We start from the raw sequence: 20,881 nt of genomic DNA, 5'->3' as shown, positions 1-20,881 counted from the left end.
TATATACACGCTATGGATACAAAACCTTTATCAAAGTTACGTGTGCTTATAGTTGAAATGAAGACTAACTCTTGATAGTTTGCTATTGATTAATTAATTTTTAGAAAAACTCACAGAATTTGTAATTTTTTTCATTAGGGGCATAATGGTAAAAGAGGGTGGACATCAAGTCCTCCACTCTTCCAATATCATACATTTTTTTGTTAGGTTTGTTATTTTTCCACACTATCTAACCCCATATATTAAACATATATAATTTGACACTATCTCACAATAAAGAGCGAATTTAGAGGGGTACAGTGGGTTCAACTATATTATCATTGCTAGGGGTGTAAGTCGATTATACTGGATTGAACTTTGTCAAATCCAAATTTAGTTCAAAGTTTTTTGGACTCGAGAAATTGAGTACAAGTCTGATCTAATTGTTTTTGTCTAGTCAAGTCCAGTACAATATTTTTTATCTTGAGTCCGAATCCATTCCAACCCAGTCCGATCATAATCTTTTCTCGATTTAAATTCAATGATACACATTGTTTTCTCATAATTGAATTTGAAAAAAAAACCTCATTATATCCATTTCATATAATAAATGACATACAACTCTTATATTATATTATATCCAATTCAATTCAATCTGACAAGTTTGGACTGAATTGAATTAAACTTTGAATTTTTCGTAATCCGCTCCCTACCCATTACCCATTGCTAAATTTAAAATAAAAAATAAATCCATTGTTTTGTTTCTCCACGCGCAACTGTACGCATCCTTCTCTAAGTCTCTTTTTTCCCCTTTCTCCTCTCTTTCTCTCTCCTCTGTCAACAGTCAATAACATTAATTTTTTACCTCTCCTTTTAGTACTCTTCTCAACGGCGGCGAGTGGGAGTGTTGGAACGCCGGACTGCCGAAAATCGTTATACCTCTGTGGCTCAGCAGACAATTCGGTCAGTATCAGTTCAAGGTCTTTTTTTTTTGTTTTCTTAAAATAAATTATTTGTTAATTTATGGAATGGAATTTGGAAGTTATGAAATTAGAAGTTCTCAAATTGAAATCATTTGATTTGAAATTAGAATTGTGAAACTAAAATTAGATGGATTGAAATAGATGCTGTGAAATATGTTTCTTTTGTAGGGATGTGAATTGAAAAGGGGGAATTTGGAGTTGATTTTTGATAATGTGTTCACCTTATGTAAATCCTAAATTAATAAGATGAAAAAAAGAGTTTATAGTTTCTAAATAATTTTTCAACTTCATATTAGTTTTTGCATTTTCTAACCTTACAGCATTCATTCAGTCTATCTATATACAAGATTCATCATTGATTTTCTTTTGAACTTTTTTTCATAAGTCATAACATATCATTAAAGTATTTATTTATCTTATTTCCATAGATAATTTTGTAGTACATTTAGACAAAAAAAAAGAACAACATTTAACTTAAACGAACTAGTATTTGGGCCGGAGCGTTGCTCCAGGTTGGTACTATTTTTTCGAATTTGATATGCATTTTGTTTCATTTCCATTAAAATATATTAAGGAAACTCAATATTTGAAAGATACAAATATAATAATGTGTACACTAAAGCATGTCATCTATAATAGCAAGAGGGAGTTTATCTTGTAAGAGACCGTCTATTTTAAAATTAAAATTAGGCATTGGTAAGTCCAATATTAAAAAGATAATTAGCCCAATAGTGACTAGGTTAATTTCTTTTGGCGACTAGTTTAATCCATTCATTGACTATGTCTACTTTTATATTAAAATTAGGCTGTCTCTTTTAATAATTTTTGTAGCGAGAGGTCACGGGTTCAAATTTTGTTGCAAGTTAATTTTACTTTTGTTAATTGATATAACTTATGTACACATTGGACAATTCTAGTGGAGTAACAAAAGTGTTACATGGCATGTATAGATTATCACGTACGCCTTTTAATATATTTGTATAGATTAATTAATCGGTTGTAAAAAATACGACTTTAACAGAACCACTTATTAAATTTCGGGTTACTTAAATTAAAAATGGAGCAAATAAACAATTAGCAATAATATCTAAGTTCTTACATATTAAAACTTGGGTCGTTGAGCGTATAAAATGTTGCTAAGCTTTATTTATAAAAATTAAAATTTGACGAGTCTAACTGCTTATCTCTTACCTTCACATTTCTCTTACAATTGTTTCTCATATATGAATTTTTCTCTCTCCAAATTTGTTACTTTCGTTGAAATTCCACAAGTTATTACTTTTATTTCTTACTATGTACTAGTTTTTATTTACATGTTGGATCAGTTCCTCATTTAATTTTAAAGATAGTCATATTGCGCGCTAATTTGTTTTGTTTTGAAGGGTTCGGGCCAAATATGTTTAATGTTGGCAACTGAGTAACCACTGATTAGTGAGTAACCGTAAACTGGCGGCAACGAAATTTCAAAAGTGGCGCTAAAACATTGTAACAGTAATCCCAAAACCAAAATTTTCCAAGTACTCCAACACAACAACTTCAACAATCAACATCACCAATCAAGAATATCATCATTAGTCATTAAACCCACCACAAAAATTAAAATATGAACCTTAGGAAAATGAAACGTCGGCAAACTTCCTGGTCAAATTTGCCGCCGACGCTTCTATTTGCCATTGCCAAACGCCTCGAAACTCAGTCTGATATCGTCAAGTTCCGGGCAGTCTGTAAAAGTTGGCGGCAATCAGCAACCAAACTCCTCCATAAAAACATGTTATCACCTCTCTTACCCCACAAAATCAAAACCCCATCTCCACCTCTTCTTGACAAGAAAGGTTCTTCCACGGAATTTCAAGGAAACTCATTATTATTAGTAGCAAGCTCTGTTTTTCTCCTCCAATCATCTCAATATCCAGAACTCCCACCTTGGTTAATTACTGTTGAAGAGGTAAATCCAGGTAAGTTTTACCTTCGAAAACCCCTTTCTCGAGTTAACATCAAAGATTTACCTGAAATTTTCCCAAAGGTTCTGGATTTATCTGATGTTAAAGTGACTGAAATTGGTAAATTCTGTAATTTAAGGTTGGCAGATAAACCTTTGGACATGTTTCAGAGAATGCGTTTGAAGAATTTCAGAAATAAGGTGGTTTTAGTTGTAGATCCTAATTGTAAAAATACCCCTAAGATTCGTAATTGTATTGCAATGGTGTTGTATGATATGGGGTCATTATGTGCAATTAGGCTTAGAAATGAGAAAGAAAAATATATAAATCCCAAAGGGCGAAAGATTGAAGATATTTTGAACTTTAAGGGAAAATTATATGCTGTTGATCGGCGAGGGAGAGCGTATCGGATGGATTATAAGTCGTTATCAATGCGGGAGATTGTAGACAAGCCATTGAGTGATGATGCTTCACCAACTGATGATAAGAAGTATCATTTAGCCGAATTATGGGGTGAACTCTATTTAGTTCATAAATGTCTTAAATTTGGTACTAAATTCCATGTCTATAGGTTGAAGGAAAAGGAGAAAGAATGGGAAGAAGTTGAAGAAGGTATAAGAGATGAAAATATACTTTTTGTGACATATGATGGATGTTTCCTTGCTAGGACTAAGGATTTTCCTGGATGGAGAGGCAATTCTATTGTGTACTATAATACTAATACTTTCCCTCTATATAATGTTGAAATTTTGGATGATTTTGGGAAGAAAGATGATAGACTTGACATTGGTGTTTTCCACCATGGGTGTGATAATCCTGGTTGGGATATTGCCTATCATGAAGTATCTCAACGATACTGTGATGTGTTCTGGCCGCCCCCAGCGTGGCTTTCGGCGGGTACAAATTCAAGCACAAGGTATCATTTGCTTCTACCTTTGATTTTACTGCAATTATAACCATGTATGAAATGAGGGACTGTTAAATTTTTAGTAGCTTCACTTTTTAGGTAATTATAATGATATGTTCAATTGTTTATTACTTCATTACTTTGTCAAAGAAAAAGATGGCAATTTGGGTGTAAGACACTGCTGGAGTTCGGATGCGTTCTCTTCTAACAAAAACATGTACATCACACTACTCTCTCCAATATTTGATGATGCAATATGGAACTAGATGAAAACAAGTATGGTCTCTGTGGATAGTTGGTAACATTATGTACATGAAGAAAGAGAACACATACTTATTGCTCTATTAGATAATCATTTATACATTTATATGCATGATTCCAAAGCATTTTTAATTTATAAGCAAATACCAAGATTGCTGAAGTTAGAAGTTTTATGGGACAGAGGATTAAGGAAACTCAGCTTTGTGAGAAGGGGAAGTTTGGTGAATCCACTAGGTGTAGATTCTGTACTAAAATGAGTATTTTTTTTACTGGATAACATGCTCTCCACTATTTCTTTGATATTAGAGGATTTTGTTTTCTAGAAAGCTTCTAACTTCGAACTGGTATGTGTGTTTATGGTGAAGTACTTCTGAAGAAGAAGATGAAGAGCTCGAAAGTGATTCATCAGGTCAAAGTAGTTCACAATCTCTATCGCAGGTAGAAACATCAGAAGATGCAGGTGACACTCAAAATGTTCCAATGGACATCACTTCAGCTAAGGTAAATACTTGGTTGTGTATTTATATCTTTCTAATCTACGTTACTCGGCTCTTTGTTTTATCTCAAGTACGCGTTTGGATTTTTAACACTCCGATATGGATATAAATCTTGATTGGAACTTGTAATTGACACGAGTAGTCGAGCACCCAAGTGATGAGTAATATAGTCTACAATTGGAAGCATCTTCCTATAACTTATTTCATACTGTTTTGCAGACTGCTCAAAATGATGTTTACAAGGGAAAGATCCCAGGAGTTTTTGTGAGTCCGGAATTCATCCCAACTTTGAACAAAATATGGGATAAACATGGAAACGTAATACCACAACCACGTGGACGTGCGATGCAAAACAAGGACAAACTAAAATCGGCCTTAGAGTCACTTGCAAAAACTGTGATGCTTCTCCAAAGCCCATCAGGGATGTGCTTAGACAACTCTGAAGTCGCGTACATCAATTCAACCGTATATGAACTTGAGTGTATGCATTTTAAATTGGATTGGCTATATCCTTTCATACAAAAAGCTTTGGCACTGCACAATCGGCAGCAGCAACTAGATTTTGTTAAGAGGCTTGAGATGTCCAAATCTAAACTTCTTGAGCAGTTGCATGATGTAGAATGCGGATTGGCTAAACACAGAAAGCTCGCGGAAGAGAGCTTTGTGCCTCCGGTAGAGCTAAAGAATATGCTTAGTTAAAGGACAATGTGCAATGTCATTTTGAGTTTATAAGCTCTTTTATGGTGAATATTTTTAATATTTTAAAGTAGAATGCTTATGAAGGTTGTTCATATTATATTGGAGGCTGGAGTCTGATTGTCAATTGGGGATCTCACGGGTTGCTAAATCGTTTTGCTATTTATTGGATTTGGATAACATTTTAGAGGATATCTTGTCTCTTAGTTCTTCCTTTAATTAAGTCGTTTTTACTCCTGTGAAACGAGACGCAAACTCTGAACTCTATGGTATTCAATAATGTTGGAAGAATCATTGTCGAGTGGAAAATATTAAAAAAAACACTTACTTTTTGGTGGGCTAATTAGTGTAAATGAGGAAACTTAAAATAATGTACCAATTAAAAAGAAACAATCACTTAAGAAAAATATAGCAACTAAAAAAACCTCAAGGGAGTAACTTGTAAAAGAGGAACTGGAGCACGCTATTAGGATCACCTATTTTCCTAACCCTTGTCTAAATCTTAAGGGGATTAAAATAAAAAAAAAATTAGTTGATAATACAGTAGGTTGTGGCTATGCCACATTTATTACTTTTATTTCTTACAATTATTACTTTTTATTTACTGTTGGAGCGGCTCGGGAAAAAGAAGGAACAAAAACCCCCCATTTTATTTGATTATTACTTTTTATTTACTGTTGGAGCGCCTCCTCATTTAGGGAAAAAGAAGGAACAAAAATCCCCATTTTATTTGCCGCATGTGTGTTACGATATCGGATATACTTCTTGTATTTATATATTTTTTTTCTGGAAAAATTTACGTGATGGTCTCCTACTCTCCTACTTCCAATTGTTCTATTTGGTGGCAAGCCAAAATAATTTATAACAAATGACATCCTACTTTAAGCAATTATACTTAGGGCCTGTTCGGCAACAGCTTTTGCACTAGCTTTTAGTGTTTTGACTAAGTCAAAACTCTAATTAAGTGTTTGGCATAATAGAGGTTGGAGTAGCTGTTGGAGTTTCAGATAGCTTTTGGATAGCTTTTCCCAAACGTTATATTTTATAGCGTTCAGTTTCTGTAGGTAGCTTTCTACTAATTTGGAATTAATAGAATATCATATATTCCGGATAAAAGTTTGGGATTAACAAAAAAAATCCCACTTTTTAAGGATAAAAAATCCCACTTTATCATTTTTATTAAAGATAATTTTTTTTATCAACTAACTATCTTGTTTTCGTTCTCCTTATATTTTTCAACGTTGATTAGTATACTAATATGGCTGCTAGATACGTAGATGGCTTGGTGCATTATATTCTCATTAATATTTTTATATTATTCATGGTTATATTAGATACGTAGATGACTTCATCTAATAACAAAGAAGGGACGAACGAGGTATTTAAGTGGACTGATGAGGACGTTGTCATCCTAGTATGAATCATATAATTATAATTAATATTATAATTAAAAAATATGTAATTTTTATCATATATAACCATAACAGCTACTTTTACCGAACACTTATATTGTAAACAACTACTTTCACAGCTAAAAGCTAACAGCTACTAGCTGACATCTAACAGATACCCGAACAGCTAACAACTACTCCAACAGCTACCCAACAACTACTTTTGCCGAACAGGCCCTTAGGGTGTGTTCGGCAACCGCAATTGTGGTGGTAGCTTTTAGCTGTGAGAGCAAATGTTAGTTGTGATGGTAATTGTTAGTGTTTGATGTGTAGTTGTTATCTGTTAGATGTCAAAGTAGTGGTATAATCTGTTGATGTTCAGTAAAACAAGTTCTCAAAGTAACTATTTACAAATAACTGGTCAAAAACTCAAATAAAACTTTAATATAAAATTCATAGACCACTAAACACTACTCCAAAAGCTACAAATTATAGCTTTTGACAAAAACTACCAAAATACTACTTCTACCACTAAAAGCTACTCATACCACTACAAGCCTGTTCTTTTCAGCATAAAACAGCTGAACTGAATTGAATTGAATTGAACTGAAATGAACATTGATATATGAGGATAAATATATTGTCCAGAGCTGAATTGAACTGAACTGAATTGAATTGAACAACTGAAAATAAGTTGGGGAGAACAAGCCCTACTTAACCAAACACTCCTATTTTTCTTAATTAGTGTTTTGACCCAATCAAAAACACTAAAAGCTACCTTAAAAGTTTGCACAAAACATGCCCTTAGTGACCCTAATCCACTTAAACCTTGAATAACCAATCAATTAAAGGTGAATTAAACCTATCCCCATATTAGTTACAATCTCAATAAAAACCCTTCCCCACTCGATTATTTAATCACGCTATTTCTTTTTAGAATTGTGGGATATAGGACTAATGACAGCTAGATATTAAGTACAAAGGCTTATTGTATAGTAAGATAAGATGCGTTAAATTAGAATGTTAAATTGGTATATCAGTACCAGTGGGAGTGCTTAATATACCATCCTATGTCCCCTCGAGTCATCACAGGACATTTGGTGCACGAGTCCAGTGAACGTATAAAAACGTGACTTATAGCCTTCAATTTTGACCGTTTTAGGCTTCCTCCGGACCCGGTCATATTTTTCGCCGAAAAACCTTCCTATGGGGTGCGTCACGACTTATAATGCATCTCGGGCGCTTCGCACCATCTGAATCGCCCCATAATGCATTAAAACCACCTATTTATGATTTTGTGGTGTAGCCACAAAATGGTCTGAAATGGTTGTAAAAGTTGTTCTTATACCCGTTCAAAGTCATGGAAGTCCTTAATATACCATCCAATGTCCCCTTGAGGCATCCCACAACGTAAGGTGCACGGGTCCCGGGGACGTCTAAAAGCGTGACTTATAGCCTTCAGTTTTGACCGTTTTAGGCCTCCTCCGGGCCCGATCATATTTTTCGCCGAAAACCTTCCTATGAGGTGCGTCACAACTTATAATGCATCTCGGCCGCTTCGCACCATCTAAATTGTCCCATAATGCATTAAAATCACCCATTTATGATTTTGTGGTGCAGCCACGAAATGGCCCAAAACAGTCATAAAGTTGTTCTTATACCCGTTCAAAATCATGGAAGTCCTTAATATACCATCCAATGTCCCTTCAAGGCATCCCACAGCATAAGGTGCACGTGTCCCGGGGATGTCTAAAAGCGTGACTTATAGCCTTCAGTTTTTAACCGTTTTAGGGCTCATCCAATCCCAGTCATATTTTTCACTCAAAATCTTCCAATGGGGTGGAGCACGATTTACAATGCATCCCTAGTGTTTCGCACCATCTGAATTTCCCCAGAATGCCACCAAATTAAACGACCCATTTATTATTTCATCGTGCAGCCACGGAGTGACCCCGAAACAGTCGTAAAAGCGATTCTCATTCCCGTTCAAAGAAGTGGGAGTCCTAAATATACTATCCCATGTCCCCTCGAGACATCCCACGACATTTGGTGAACGGGTCTCGTGGACGTCTAAAAGCGTGATTTATAGTCTTCAATTTTGACTGTTTAAGAGCTCCTCCAGACCCGGTCAAAATTTTCACTGAAAACCCTCCTATGAGATGCAACACGACTTATAATGCATCCCGGGTGCTTCGCACCATCTGAATTTCTCCAAAATGCAGTAAAACCACCCATTTATAATTTTGTGGTGCAGCCACAAAATGGCCCAAAATGATTGTAAAAGCTGTTCTTATACCCGTTCAAAGTCGTGGGAGTTCTTAATATACCATTCCATGTCCCCTCGAAGCATCACACGACATTTTACCGTTTTAGGGCTCCTCCGGACCCAGTCATTTTTTTTGCCAAAAACCTTCCTATGGGGTGCGACACGACTTATAATGCATCTCAGGTTATTCACACCATCTGAATTGCCCCTGAATACCATCAAACCACTCATTTATGATTTTGTGGTGAAGTCACGGAATGACCCCCAAGCGGTTGTAAAAGTTGTTCTTAGGCCCGTTCAAATTCATGGAAGTCCTTAATATACCATCCCATTTCCCCACGAGGCATCCCACGACATTCGGTGCACGGGTCCCGTGGCCTTCAATTTTGACCGTTTTAAGGCTCCTCCTGGCCCGATCACATTTTTTGCCGATAGCCTTCATATGGGGTGCATCATGACTTATATTACATCTCGGGTTCTTCGCACCATCTGAACTGCCCAAAATGTTATCAAACCACCCATTTCTCATTTTTTGGTGCAACCATAGAATAGCCCCGAAACGTTCGTAAAAGTTTTTCTTATGCCCCTGCAAAGCCGTGAGAGTTCTTAATATACCATCTCATGTCCCCTCGAGGCATCCCACGACGTTTAGTGCACGGGTCCCGCGGACGTCTTAAAGCGTGACTTATAGCCTTCAATTTTGACCGTTTTAGTGCTCCACCGGGCTTGTTCATATTTTTCTCCGAAAACCTTCCTATGGGGTGTGACACGATTTATAATGCATCACGGGTGCTTCGCATCATTTGTATTGCCCCAGAATACCATCAAACCACCCATTTATGATTTTGTGGTGTAGCCACGGAATGGCCCGAAACGGTCATAAAAGTTGTTTTTATACCCGTTCAAAATCATGGAAGTCCTTAATATACCATCCCATTTCCCCACGACATTCGGTGCACGAGTCGTGGACGTTGAAAAGCGTGACTTATAGGCTTCAATTTTGATCGTTTTAAGGCTCCTCTGGGCACGATCAAATTTTTCGCCAAAAGGCTTCCAATGGGGTCCAATACGACTTATAATGCATCCTGGGTGTTTCACACCATCTGAACTGCCCCATAATGCCATCAAACCACCCATTTATGATTTTTTTGGTGCAACCACATAATGGCCCCGAAACAGTTGTAAATGTTTTTCTTATTTTCATTCAAAGTCGTGGGACTTATTAATATACCATCTCATGTCCCCTCGAGGCATCCGACGATATTCGGTGCACGGGTCCCGTGGACATCTTAAAGTGTGACTTATAGTCTTCAATTTTGATTGTTTTAGGGCTCCTCCGGGCCCGTTCATATTTTTCGTCGAAAACCTTCCTATGGGGTGCGACACGACTTATAATGCATCACGGGTGTTACCCCAGATTGCCATCAAATTATCCATTTATAATTTTGTGGTGCTGCCACGGAATGACCCCGAAACGGTCGTAAAAGTTGTTCTTATGCTCGTTCAAAGTCATGAAAGTCCTTAATATACCATACAATGTCCCCTCGACGTATCCCACGACATTCGGTGCACGGGTCCTAGGGACGTCTAAAAGCGTGACTTATAGCATTCAATTTGACCGTTTTAGGACTCATCCGCGGTCCGGTCATATTTTTCATCCAAAACCTTTCTATGGGGTACGACACGACTTGTAATGCCTCTGTGGTGCTTCGCACCATCTGAATTGCCCTAGATTTTGTTTTGTTTTTCTCCATGGAGAAAACATAACGAATTTTCGTTTTCTCGGTGGTGGAAACGAAAAAAATTCGGTAGTCTCATTGTGGTGTTGATGTTGCCTCTGTCATGGTGGTTGACGCGGTGGTGGTGGTTGTTGGGGTGAGGTGAGAGAAAGTGAGAATGAGAGGAGAAGAGATAGAGGGTGAGTATATTATGTACATAGGACTAGTTCAAAAAAATCTGAAAAAAAATATAAACGATTTTTAGTAAATATGGACGATAAATAGTAATGTCCGTCATTGCGTGCATATAAAGTAGTAATTTTAAAGATAGGATAATTACTATGTTACGCGCCATTTTGTTTTTTGTAGGGCTCGCGCCAAATATGTTGAATGTTGGCAAATGGCAAGTGTGAAGTGACTACAGACTAAGTGAGTAGTGAGTAGTGAGTAGTGAGTAGTGAGTAGTGAGTAGTGAGTAGTGAGTAGTGAGTAGTGAGTAGTGAGTAGTGAGTAGTGAGTAAACTAAAACTGGCGGCAACGAAATTTCAAAAGTGGCGCTAAAACATTGTAACAGTAATTCCAAAACCAAAAATCAAGCTATTACTTCATCTTTCAAGTATTCCAACACAACGACTTACAACAATCAACATCACCAATCAAGAATATCCTCATTAGTCATTTAAACCCACCACAACAAAAATGAACCGTCGACAAACTTCTTGGTCGAATTTGCCGCCGGAGCTGCTATCCGCCATTGCCATACGCCTCGAAACTCGGTCCGATATCCTCAAGTTCCGGGCAGTCTGTCAAAATTGGCGGCAATCAGCAACTTTCTCTCTCCTCCTCCATAAAAACATCTTATCACCTCTCTTACCCCACAAACTCTCAACCACTTCTCCACCTCTTCTTAATAAAAACGGCAATTGCGTCGACATTCTAGGAAACCCAATCTCCTTTAAAATATTATTAGTAGCAAGTTCTGTTTTTCTCCTCCGATCATCTCAAAATCCAGAGCTCCCACCTTGGTTAATTACCGTTGAAGAGGTAAATCCAGGTAAATTTTACTGCCGAAAACCCCTTTCTCGAGTTAACATCAAAGATTTGCCAGAAAATTTCCCAAAGGTTTTGCATTTATCTGATTTTAAAGTGACTGAAATTGGTAAATTCTGTACTTTAAGGTTGGCAGATAATCCTTTGGACATGTTTCGGAAAAAGTGTTGGAAATCTAGTAATAAGGTGGTTTTATTCGTAGATCCCAATTGTAAAAACACCCCTACAATTGATAATTGTACTGCAATGGTGTTGTATGATAATGGGACATTATCTGCAATTAGGCTTAAAAATGAGCAACAAAAACATATTAGTCCTAAAGGGAGGAAGTTTGATGATATTGTGAATATGAAGGGAAAATTATATGCTGTTGATCGGCGAGGAAGAGCGTATAAGATGGATTATAATTCGTTATCGATGCGGGAGATCGTAGACAAGCCATTGAGTGATGGTTCATCAACTGATAAAAGGAAGTGTTTAGCTGTGTTATGGGGTGAACTCTACCTTGTTTGTAACTGTCCTGGAATTGGTACCGATTTCGAGGTCTATAGGTTGATGGAAAAGGAGGAAGAATGGGAACAAGTGAAAGGTATAGGTAATAATATACTTTTTGTGACATATGATGGATGTTTCTTTGCTAGGACAAAGGATTTTCCTGGATGGAGAGGCAATACTATTGTGTACTATAGTGATACTTTCCCTCAACTTAATGGTGAAAATTTTGAACTTACTTCTGATCTTTGGACGAAAGATGATGAACTTGGCATTGGTGTTTTCCACTATGGGCATGGTAATGGTTGGCCTATATCAAATTCTCGACTATATTCTGATGTGTTCTGGCCACCCCCAGCGTGGCTTTCGCCGGATACAAATTTGAGCACAAGGTATAATTTGCTTCTAACTTTGTTTTTGATGCAATTGGAACCATGTATAAATTGAGGGAATGTTAAACTTTTAGTAACTTCTCTCTTTAGGTAATTACAATGTATGATATGTTTAGTACTTAATTACATTAGTTTTTCTAATATTGACGATGTGCCATATGGAACTAATATAGATGGCCAATAGTGCGGGCCAATCCAACCCATCCAACCCATCCCATCTTGTGGGCTGTGTGGGTCGGGCTCGCAAAAAGCCCGATCCAACCCAGCTCGAATCGTGAAATTGGTGGGTGGGTCATGGGCTAGATTTCTTGAGCTCAACCCACTAAAGCCCGCTACTAAAATTGCGCAGCCCGGACCACGAAACCTGTCCATCCTGGTCCATGAATCGGACCAGCCCAGTCCAAGTAAATATTGAATCAAATTGCGTATATTTTAATCAAATTATATATATTTTAATTAAATTGCATATATTATAATTTAATCAAATTTTAAAATAATGAAATTATTCATTAATATTAATAATTATATATATTTCAATTCATTTTAAAGATTTTATGTAACAGTAATGAATAATTTCAATGATTAAATAATTTAATGCCAGCTCGGTCCATCCCACAAGACCCACGAACCGCCAGAACCGCTTCACGAATTGTGAAAATTTGTAATAGATCGTGTGGGCCAAGAATTTTCAGCCCGCGGACCAACCCACCCAACCCATGAATTTCATGGTTCGGTCCTGGGTTGTGAAATCTCAGCCCAGCCTGCTACGGTCCACGATCCGAACCGCCTAGCCTGCACAAGTGGCCATCACTCACTAGATGAAAACAAGTATGAGCTCTGTGGAGTGTTGGTCACATTTATCAAATACATGAAGAAAGATGACATGGGTTTATTGCTGTATTTACCTTCTACCATATTATCTAGATATATGGTATCCAATATGTATGCATGACTGTAATGCACTGTAACCAAATATTAAGATCACTAAAGTTAGATGATTTGAAGAATTGAATTACTTGGACATGTACCAAACACACTATTTATGAGAACTGAGAAGGGGAAATTTGGTAATCCACTTAGGTGTAGATTGCTAAAATCTGTTTTTGATTACTGCATAACCTACTCTGCACTTTTTTCTTTAATATTAGAAGAGTTTTAGTATTCTAAAAAGCTTATAACTTTGAAATGGTATGTTTGTTCATGGTGAAGTACTTCTGAAGAAGAAGATGAAGAGCTAGAAAATGATTCATCAGGTCAAAGTACTTCACAACCTCTAGCGCAGGTAGAAACATCACAAGCTGCAGGTAACATTCGAAATGTTTCAATGGACATCACTTCTGCTAAGGTAAATACTTGGTTCTTTCTTCTAAATGAATGAAAAAAAAACAATCTTCCTAAGCTATGTTACTCGGATCTTTGTTTTACATCAAGTACTCGTTTGGATTTTGAACCAGTGTTACTCCGGCACCTTCATTTACCTCAAAAATGGGGTGTGTCCGACACGACACTTTACTTGGATACTTCATTTTAAACTAAAAACTTGACTTTTTTCTACAAAATAGCCGAGTCGGACACTTGAACACCCATATTCGAGTAGACACTCAACCCGTGTCTGAGTAACATAGTTTTGAACACTACAACATGGATATGAAACTTGATTCGAACTTGTAATTGACACGAGTAGTCAAGCACTCAAGTCTGAGTAAATAGTCTACAATTGGAAGCATCTTCTTTTAACTTCTTTCATACTGTTTTGCAGACTACTCAATATGATGTTTACAAGGGAAAGATCCCAGGAGTTTATGTGAGTCCACAATTTGTCCCAACTTTGAACAAAATATGGGATAAACATGGAAACATAATAGCACAAACACAAGGACAACATGTGATGCAAAACAATGACCAACTAAAATGGGCATTAGAGTCACTTGCAAATACTGTGATGCTTCTACAAAGTCCATCAGGGATGTGCTTAAACGACTCTCAAGTTGCACAGTTAAATTCAACCGTGTATCAACTTCAATGTATGCATTTTAAATTGGACTGGCTACATCCTTTCATACAAAAAGCTTTGGCACTGCACAAGGGGAACCAACAACTGAATTTTATTAAGGGGCTTGAGATTTCGAAATCAAACCTTCTTGCGCAGTTGCGTGATGTAGAATGCGGATTGGCTAAACACAGGAAACTCGCGGTTGAAACCTTTGTAGCTTTACCTCCAGTAGAGCTAAAGAATGTGCTTAGCTGAAGGACAATGTGCAATGTAGTTTTGAGTTTAGAAGTTATATCAGGGTGAATATGTTCAATATTTTTGAAGTAGAATGCTTATGAAGGTTTGCTTAAAAACCTAATATAAGCTATGATCACTACAGTTTGTAACACTTCTAATTTCTTAGTAGTATATTGTGTAGAAAATATAGTCTATCTAATCAAGATTCAAGAGGTAGTATATTAAATATACAAAGTGATACGCATATAAGAACCAACATATAACTAAGTATTATAAGCTGCGGTTGAATGCTTCGCAGCTATACCTCCACTTTTTGTGACAAAGCCCGACCCGGTCCGTCCAAGATCACCTCAATTACAATTACATGATCACATATACTTGACTACTTCTTGTATCTTTTTTTAATGCTATATTCCCTTTACCTTATAATATAGTGTTTATTTCTTATTTTTTTTTATGGGAATTAATGAAGTGAAATATAAATGTAACTATATTGGAATTCACAAAACCCCTCCATTCATCTAGACATCTATTTCCTTCTGTTTATTTTTAGTTTCTTTTTTGGTGAAAAAGGCGAGAATTAAATAAAGTCAAGCATAATGTTATAGTTATTACAATATGAGATGTACGCATTCATGCAGAAAATAGGACGACATGGGAAAATTTGTAACTACATTCATGCTATCATCTAGTCTTCTTGCTTCCTTTGCAAGCTTGTCCGCAAGTTGGTTCTTCCTTTGTGTGATGTGGATGATTCTAAGAGAGTGGAATGCCTTGCACAGCTCCTTGCACAAGACAACAATATTTGCTTTTCCTTTCTCTCTATCTCTCTCCAATCACATGAGATTCCCTCTTTTCTTCCTCTCTACCTCTCTCCTACCCAAATTTTACATTGGAGTTGATGGAAAAAAAAGTGTCGCAAGTAAAAAAGAAAAAGGATGTATATATAAATATCCGTATTCATCAACTTTTCTAAAGTCATATACTTCCTCTGTTTCGTAATACTCGTTACACTTTCCACTGTGGGAAGTTTCACATTACTTGCTACACTTTTTTTTTGGGTAATAAACTCTCTCTATCTCTCTCCTCTCACGTGGGTCCCTTTTCTTTTTTACTTTACCTCTCTCTTCTCCAAAAATTACCTAGGAGTCCGTAAATTGAGAAGTGTAGCGAGTATTATGAAACAGATAAAATAACTTAGAAAAATCAAAAATTACGAAAACAGCAATCATGATAGTCGATATGTCCGAGTGGTTAAGGAGACAGACTCGAAATCTGTTGGGCTTTGCCTGCGCAGGTTCGAATCCTGCTGTCGACGTTGTTTTGGCAAAATTTGCTTTTATTTTTATCCCAATTAACCGATAAGATAAGATGCAATTTCATAAACAATCAGGAAGTCTATTTTTCAAACCCTCTTCTGGGCTCTGGTTAGTTCTCATTCGTAACACTGTGCTACTTGAGTTTTTCTCAAAGGCCAAAGCTTTATTCCATCTACTGCTGCAGTGCTGAGATCTTTCTTGCATCCAGGTTGGTCCCACAAAACTTGTGTTTTTTCTTGCAATTTTTACTAAGAGATTTGTTTGTGTGTTCTTCGATTCTTGTTCTGGGTACTTGTTATTTGTCTTTAATTTTGCTCAATCATATTCAAATGTTTGAGTAAATAAACCATGATATCTAGGATTGTAACTTTCAATTATACCAAAAACACCCAACAAATATGGGTCTGAATCCAGTTTATTTGGTAGAGTTTTAATTAAAGGTTGAGATTAATCTTATTTAAAATTCGATGGTTGAGCTATGGTGGTGGGAAGAGAGAATGAGATTGTTTCAGAAAATTGTAGCCCTTGATTTTTAAATTAATGGTGGACATTTCTCAAACTCTTACTCAACATATATGTATATTTAGATTTCAATTAAGCTTATTTGCCATCTGTCTTCATTTTTATGTATCTATATTCGTGTTGAAATATACTACCTCTGTTATTTTTTGGATGCAATTTTTGCTTTTTCACGTTTCCTGACACGTTTTATTGACCGTCAATATCTCTGATTGCGTACAAGTAGAATTACAAAAAGTCGATATTTGGAATCATTGTATGTAGAAAAATCGAACAAGATCTCATTTTACTATGTTTTTTTTTATATAATGGTGAGAGAATATAGTCAAAGTTGGTTGATGAATAGTGCCCAACAATCAAATGTTGCATCTAATAAATGGAGGAAATATAGAATAGAAATTACAATATCTTGATAATTTATCAACTTAAGCAACTAAATCTCTTAAACGGTTAAGCTGATTAGCTACCTTATAGTTTTAGAACCTTATCAATTTCAGCTACTATCTTGTAAATTTTAGCTAACATATCAATTTAAGCTTCTTTTCAGCTAGAATTGCCAAACATAGCCGAAGAAGAAGGAAGAAAACAGAAAATAAACCGAAACACCAAACTACAAAACCTTAACTTAGTCATGGCATCTGCCCTACACTCACAACTAACACCCTTCATAAACCGCCTTTGTCTCTCCTCCCCAAGCTCAAAATCGCCCTCATTTCCCACTACCACAATCTACTGTGGGCCTAGAGGCAACCGTGGCCCACTAGTAAAAGGCCGAGTTCTCAGCACAGAAGCAATCCAAGCTGTCCAGGCCCTAAAACGAGCCCAAAGATCAACCACCACAAATATCATCGATGAAACTGTCAGTAAAAAGACCCTCTCACGTCTCATCAAATCTGATCTCGTCGCTACTCTACGAGAGCTCCTACGGCAAGGCCATTGTGACCTCGCCCTTGTAGTGTTCTCCACTGTCCGATCAGAACCCTGGTACAAGACTGATTTATCAATTTACGCTGATTTGGTTTTGGCGTTGGATAAGAAGGGTGAGATGGAAGATGATATTGATCATCTGATTGAACAGCTAGAGATGGAAATTGATGGTGGTGGAGTGATTGATTGGGATGATAAGAAAGGGTTGAGTAGGTTGGTGAAAGCGTTAATTGGTGCTGAGAGAAGGGAATCAACAGTCAGGATTTATAAGGTGATGAAGAAAGGTGGGTGGGGATGTAGAGGATCAGGGGTGGAGGTTGATGAGTATGTGGCTAAGGTTTTGAGTAAAGGGTTGAGGAGATTTGGGGAGAGTGTTTGGGCTGAAGAAGTTGAGCTGGCTCTTGACTGGTATTTGAAAGCTTGTTTGGGGAGAGTTAGTTTTTAGACTTTAGTTTAACTATTGTACTTGCTCAATATAAATTATGAATTTCAACAATTTTGCTAGATTTAAGGGATAACTTAGGGCTGATTTGTCATCATACTAATGACTATGGATATAAGGAATTAAGGATATGCATTGTTGTTTCCCCTCGAGCTATTTTTTGTTACTCTGTTAGCGAGGAGGATAAAGTAGGTTAAACCTCCTCAACCCTTAAACTAACAGACTCTCGGCCTAGGCTCATTTAGCCTTGAGAAGTTGGCAACTGTGACAACAATGTTATAGGCAATGGAGTGGGGATCAATCGAGAAGGATAACGACATACATTGTAAGCGCTCAAGCAGGATCCATGGACAAAAAAAGGTATTGATGACTGTGACTTGGAGAGGGCCATAGGTTTTGGAAGCCATGAGAAGGAAGACATTACAATACAATACAATACAAGGAGTTAGATTTGTGGAACTGAATGTTTTGTAGGTTGAATGATGCGTCTTACAAACTGGACTGGCAGTATCCTTTCATACAAAAAGCTTTGGCACTGCATGATGGGCAGCAGCAATTTAAATTTATGAAGGGGATTGATATGTCGAAATCCAATATTCCAATCTTCTTGCACAGTTGCATTATGTACAATGCGGATTTGCTAAACACAAAAAGCTCGCTGTTGAGAGCTTTGTGGGTGCACCTCCAGTAGAGCTAAAGAATGTGCTTAGCTGAAGGATGATGTGCAGTGTCTATTCAAGTTTATAAGCTTTATTATGGTGAATATTTTCAATATTTTGAAGTAGAATACTACTTATTATAAAAGTTTGCCTATATCCTGTTTTGTAACTGTATTATGGGGGTATCTTTGAGTTTGGGATTTATCAGGGTGTATCTTTGGGCTATTTTGGGGTTCTGATATGTTGCAACTATATATCATTCATTTCTGTAAAGCAGTAAAGGTATTGATATCAGATGAAAGTTACTAAGCTTACTCCATTTTGGAATATGTTTTTGGAACTAACCTTTATTATTCTGTAATTGAGGTTTGAAGATTGTTGATGTATGAAACTATCTTTGAGACTTTCTCTTATTTTATTCGCCAGAAACCTTCTGAGAGATCGTGTTCCAAAATTGTAACTGAAATATTTTCCACTCTTAAAATTTCAAGGAACAAGCATGAGGACTAATCTATCATTTTTGTTGGTCAGATCAAACCTTTTACATGCAACTATTTTAAAAGGATTAACGTCAAGATTGATGCCAATAGACCCCAAATAGATCATAACTAACACTGACACCAAATAGGCAGATAATAGAGCTGTAGAGGTGGTCATTTGTAGGCTTGGGGATATAATAGTTCGGGTCTAATCTTAAATTTCTGTCCAATGGGCCTAACATGTCTAATGCAAATCCTTATATGCGGGCTTAATTACTTGTTCATGATCCTTCCTAATAAACGGACGGGCTTGCGCACGGGTCTAACGGGCTTGCGCACGGGTCTAACGGGCTTATTAATACTTTTTTTTTTTTTTACAAATAACTCTACTTAATTTTCTTTGATATTTATAGATTAAAACATAATTTTGGTTAAAATAGAAAAAAATTGATAATTACAACGCAAGATAAAGATAAAGTTAAAAAGTTTCGTAACAAAAATGTTAGAGGACAGTAAATTATTAGCAAATTAGGTTGTAAAGGTAAGAATAAAGATAATTATAGGTTACCCAATGCTATATTAGTGGAAATAAACTATACTTCCTCCGTTTCTTTTTACTTGCAACGGTTTGACTTTTACACTATTTACCAACTCTACTTAGTTTGTGTTTGGTGATTTATAGTTAAGGAAAAACATATTCATGTGGGATCTTGTTAGATTCGTCTTGATGTATATTTTCCGAATATATACTTTTTATATTTTTTATTTATCGGTAATTAAACTTATTGATGGTTGAAATTATACATTGGCAAGCGTGAAAGTCAAATTGTTGCAAGTAAAAAGAAACAGAGGAAGTATATTCCAAAAGATAGTTATTAATGGTCAAACTAATGCATCGACAAGTGTGCAAGTCAAAGTGTAACATCTATTTTAATTTGTTACGGAGTAAGTAGATCCAACCTACATTGTTAAGTTTTGCATGCTAAATATTTCTTTATCCCATTGCGTATTGTCTCGATAATTATCCACGAGATGATAAAAAGTGAGCCTTCAATTGTTTATTCATTTAGTCATAAGTCATAACAGATGTTTAAGGTTGAATAGACTGTATTTTAAATGCCTTAGCTAGACTGCTAGACAGATAAAGAGTATTCTTCAATTTAATTGGCTATCCATTCATTTAGTCATAAAAAACGTTTGTAAAGATCTAATATGTAGATAAGCATGCTTCATTATGCTCTCCAAATATACGAGAGATGAACAAACCCTTACTTTACCTTTCTTCCTAACATACTTTAAATATTTGCTTTGTTTGGTAGTACTTTATCATTCAATCTGAGCTAAATCATTAATATTTTAGTTATGAACGATTTTTTACATCAATTTTTCCTCACACATATGATACATTCTTCTCATCATCCCATGTTACCATGAACAAATATGTCACGTCAAAGAGTAACAACTCGTTGTGAAAAAACAAAACAAAAAAAAAAACAGAGATGGAGTCTTAATACCAACATATTTACATTACCATTATTGCAAATTGCTAATGTTTGACTCTTGACATACGTATCACTTCTAGTACAAAGATTTGAAACTAAAAAGAAATAAATGGTACAAAAACAAAACTTATACACCAACAAAGTTTCAAAGTGGCAAAAACTACATTAAACCATTAATCTATAAAGCTAGAATCAATCATTCACAACTTTCAGGCGAACCCACCATTACGGC

General features: G+C 36.2%; 3 protein-coding genes and 1 non-coding gene across 7 annotated transcripts; all 4 read left to right on the top strand.

Moving 5' to 3' along the window:
* Window positions 1–826: 826 nt before the first annotated feature.
* LOC104894417 (F-box protein SKIP23) lies at window positions 827–5,353 on the top strand. Of its 3 annotated transcripts, none has more exons than XM_010680637.4 (4): window positions 827–942; window positions 2,345–3,818; window positions 4,436–4,571; window positions 4,787–5,353. In XM_010680637.4, the coding sequence occupies exons 2-4, from the start codon at window positions 2,566–2,568 to the stop codon at window positions 5,264–5,266; spliced, it is 1,869 nt and encodes a 622-aa protein (XP_010678939.2). In that variant the 5' UTR covers window positions 827–942; window positions 2,345–2,565; the 3' UTR covers window positions 5,267–5,353. The 3 variants fall into 3 exon arrangements, with proteins under 3 accessions (XP_010678939.2, XP_010678940.2, XP_057251262.1); XM_010680638.4 differs by having other exon boundaries at window positions 831–959; XM_057395279.1 differs by lacking the exon at window positions 827–942 and having other exon boundaries at window positions 1,404–3,818.
* Window positions 5,354–11,255: 5,902 nt separating this feature from the next.
* On the top strand, window positions 11,256–14,987 carry LOC104894662 (F-box protein SKIP23). Its single transcript, XM_010680953.4, has 3 exons — window positions 11,256–12,572; window positions 13,782–13,917; window positions 14,332–14,987. The coding sequence occupies exons 1-3, from the start codon at window positions 11,338–11,340 to the stop codon at window positions 14,818–14,820; spliced, it is 1,860 nt and encodes a 619-aa protein (XP_010679255.2). The 5' UTR covers window positions 11,256–11,337; the 3' UTR covers window positions 14,821–14,987.
* Window positions 14,988–16,038: 1,051 nt separating this feature from the next.
* TRNAS-CGA (transfer RNA serine (anticodon CGA)) lies at window positions 16,039–16,120 on the top strand. The gene has a single exon. It is a non-coding gene; the product is annotated as a tRNA-Ser (tRNA).
* A 14-nt stretch (window positions 16,121–16,134) lies between these two features.
* Window positions 16,135–19,081, top strand: LOC104894416 (protein THYLAKOID ASSEMBLY 8, chloroplastic). Of its 2 annotated transcripts, none has more exons than XM_057395278.1 (2): window positions 16,135–16,329; window positions 17,192–19,081. In XM_057395278.1, exon 2 carries the CDS (start codon window positions 17,272–17,274, stop codon window positions 18,010–18,012), a length of 741 nt encoding a protein of 246 aa, XP_057251261.1. In that variant the 5' UTR covers window positions 16,135–16,329; window positions 17,192–17,271; the 3' UTR covers window positions 18,013–19,081. The 2 variants fall into 2 exon arrangements, with proteins under 2 accessions (XP_057251261.1, XP_010678937.2); XM_010680635.4 differs by having other exon boundaries at window positions 16,143–16,329; window positions 17,188–19,081.
* The last annotated feature ends 1,800 nt before the right edge of the window (window positions 19,082–20,881 follow it).

The sequence above is a fragment of the Beta vulgaris genome, chromosome 5 (genome assembly GCF_026745355.1).
Source record: "Beta vulgaris subsp. vulgaris cultivar EL10 chromosome 5, EL10.2, whole genome shotgun sequence".
Taxonomy (NCBI): Eukaryota; Viridiplantae; Streptophyta; class Magnoliopsida; order Caryophyllales; family Amaranthaceae; genus Beta; species Beta vulgaris.
This window is presented reverse-complemented; position numbering and strand designations above follow the sequence as displayed.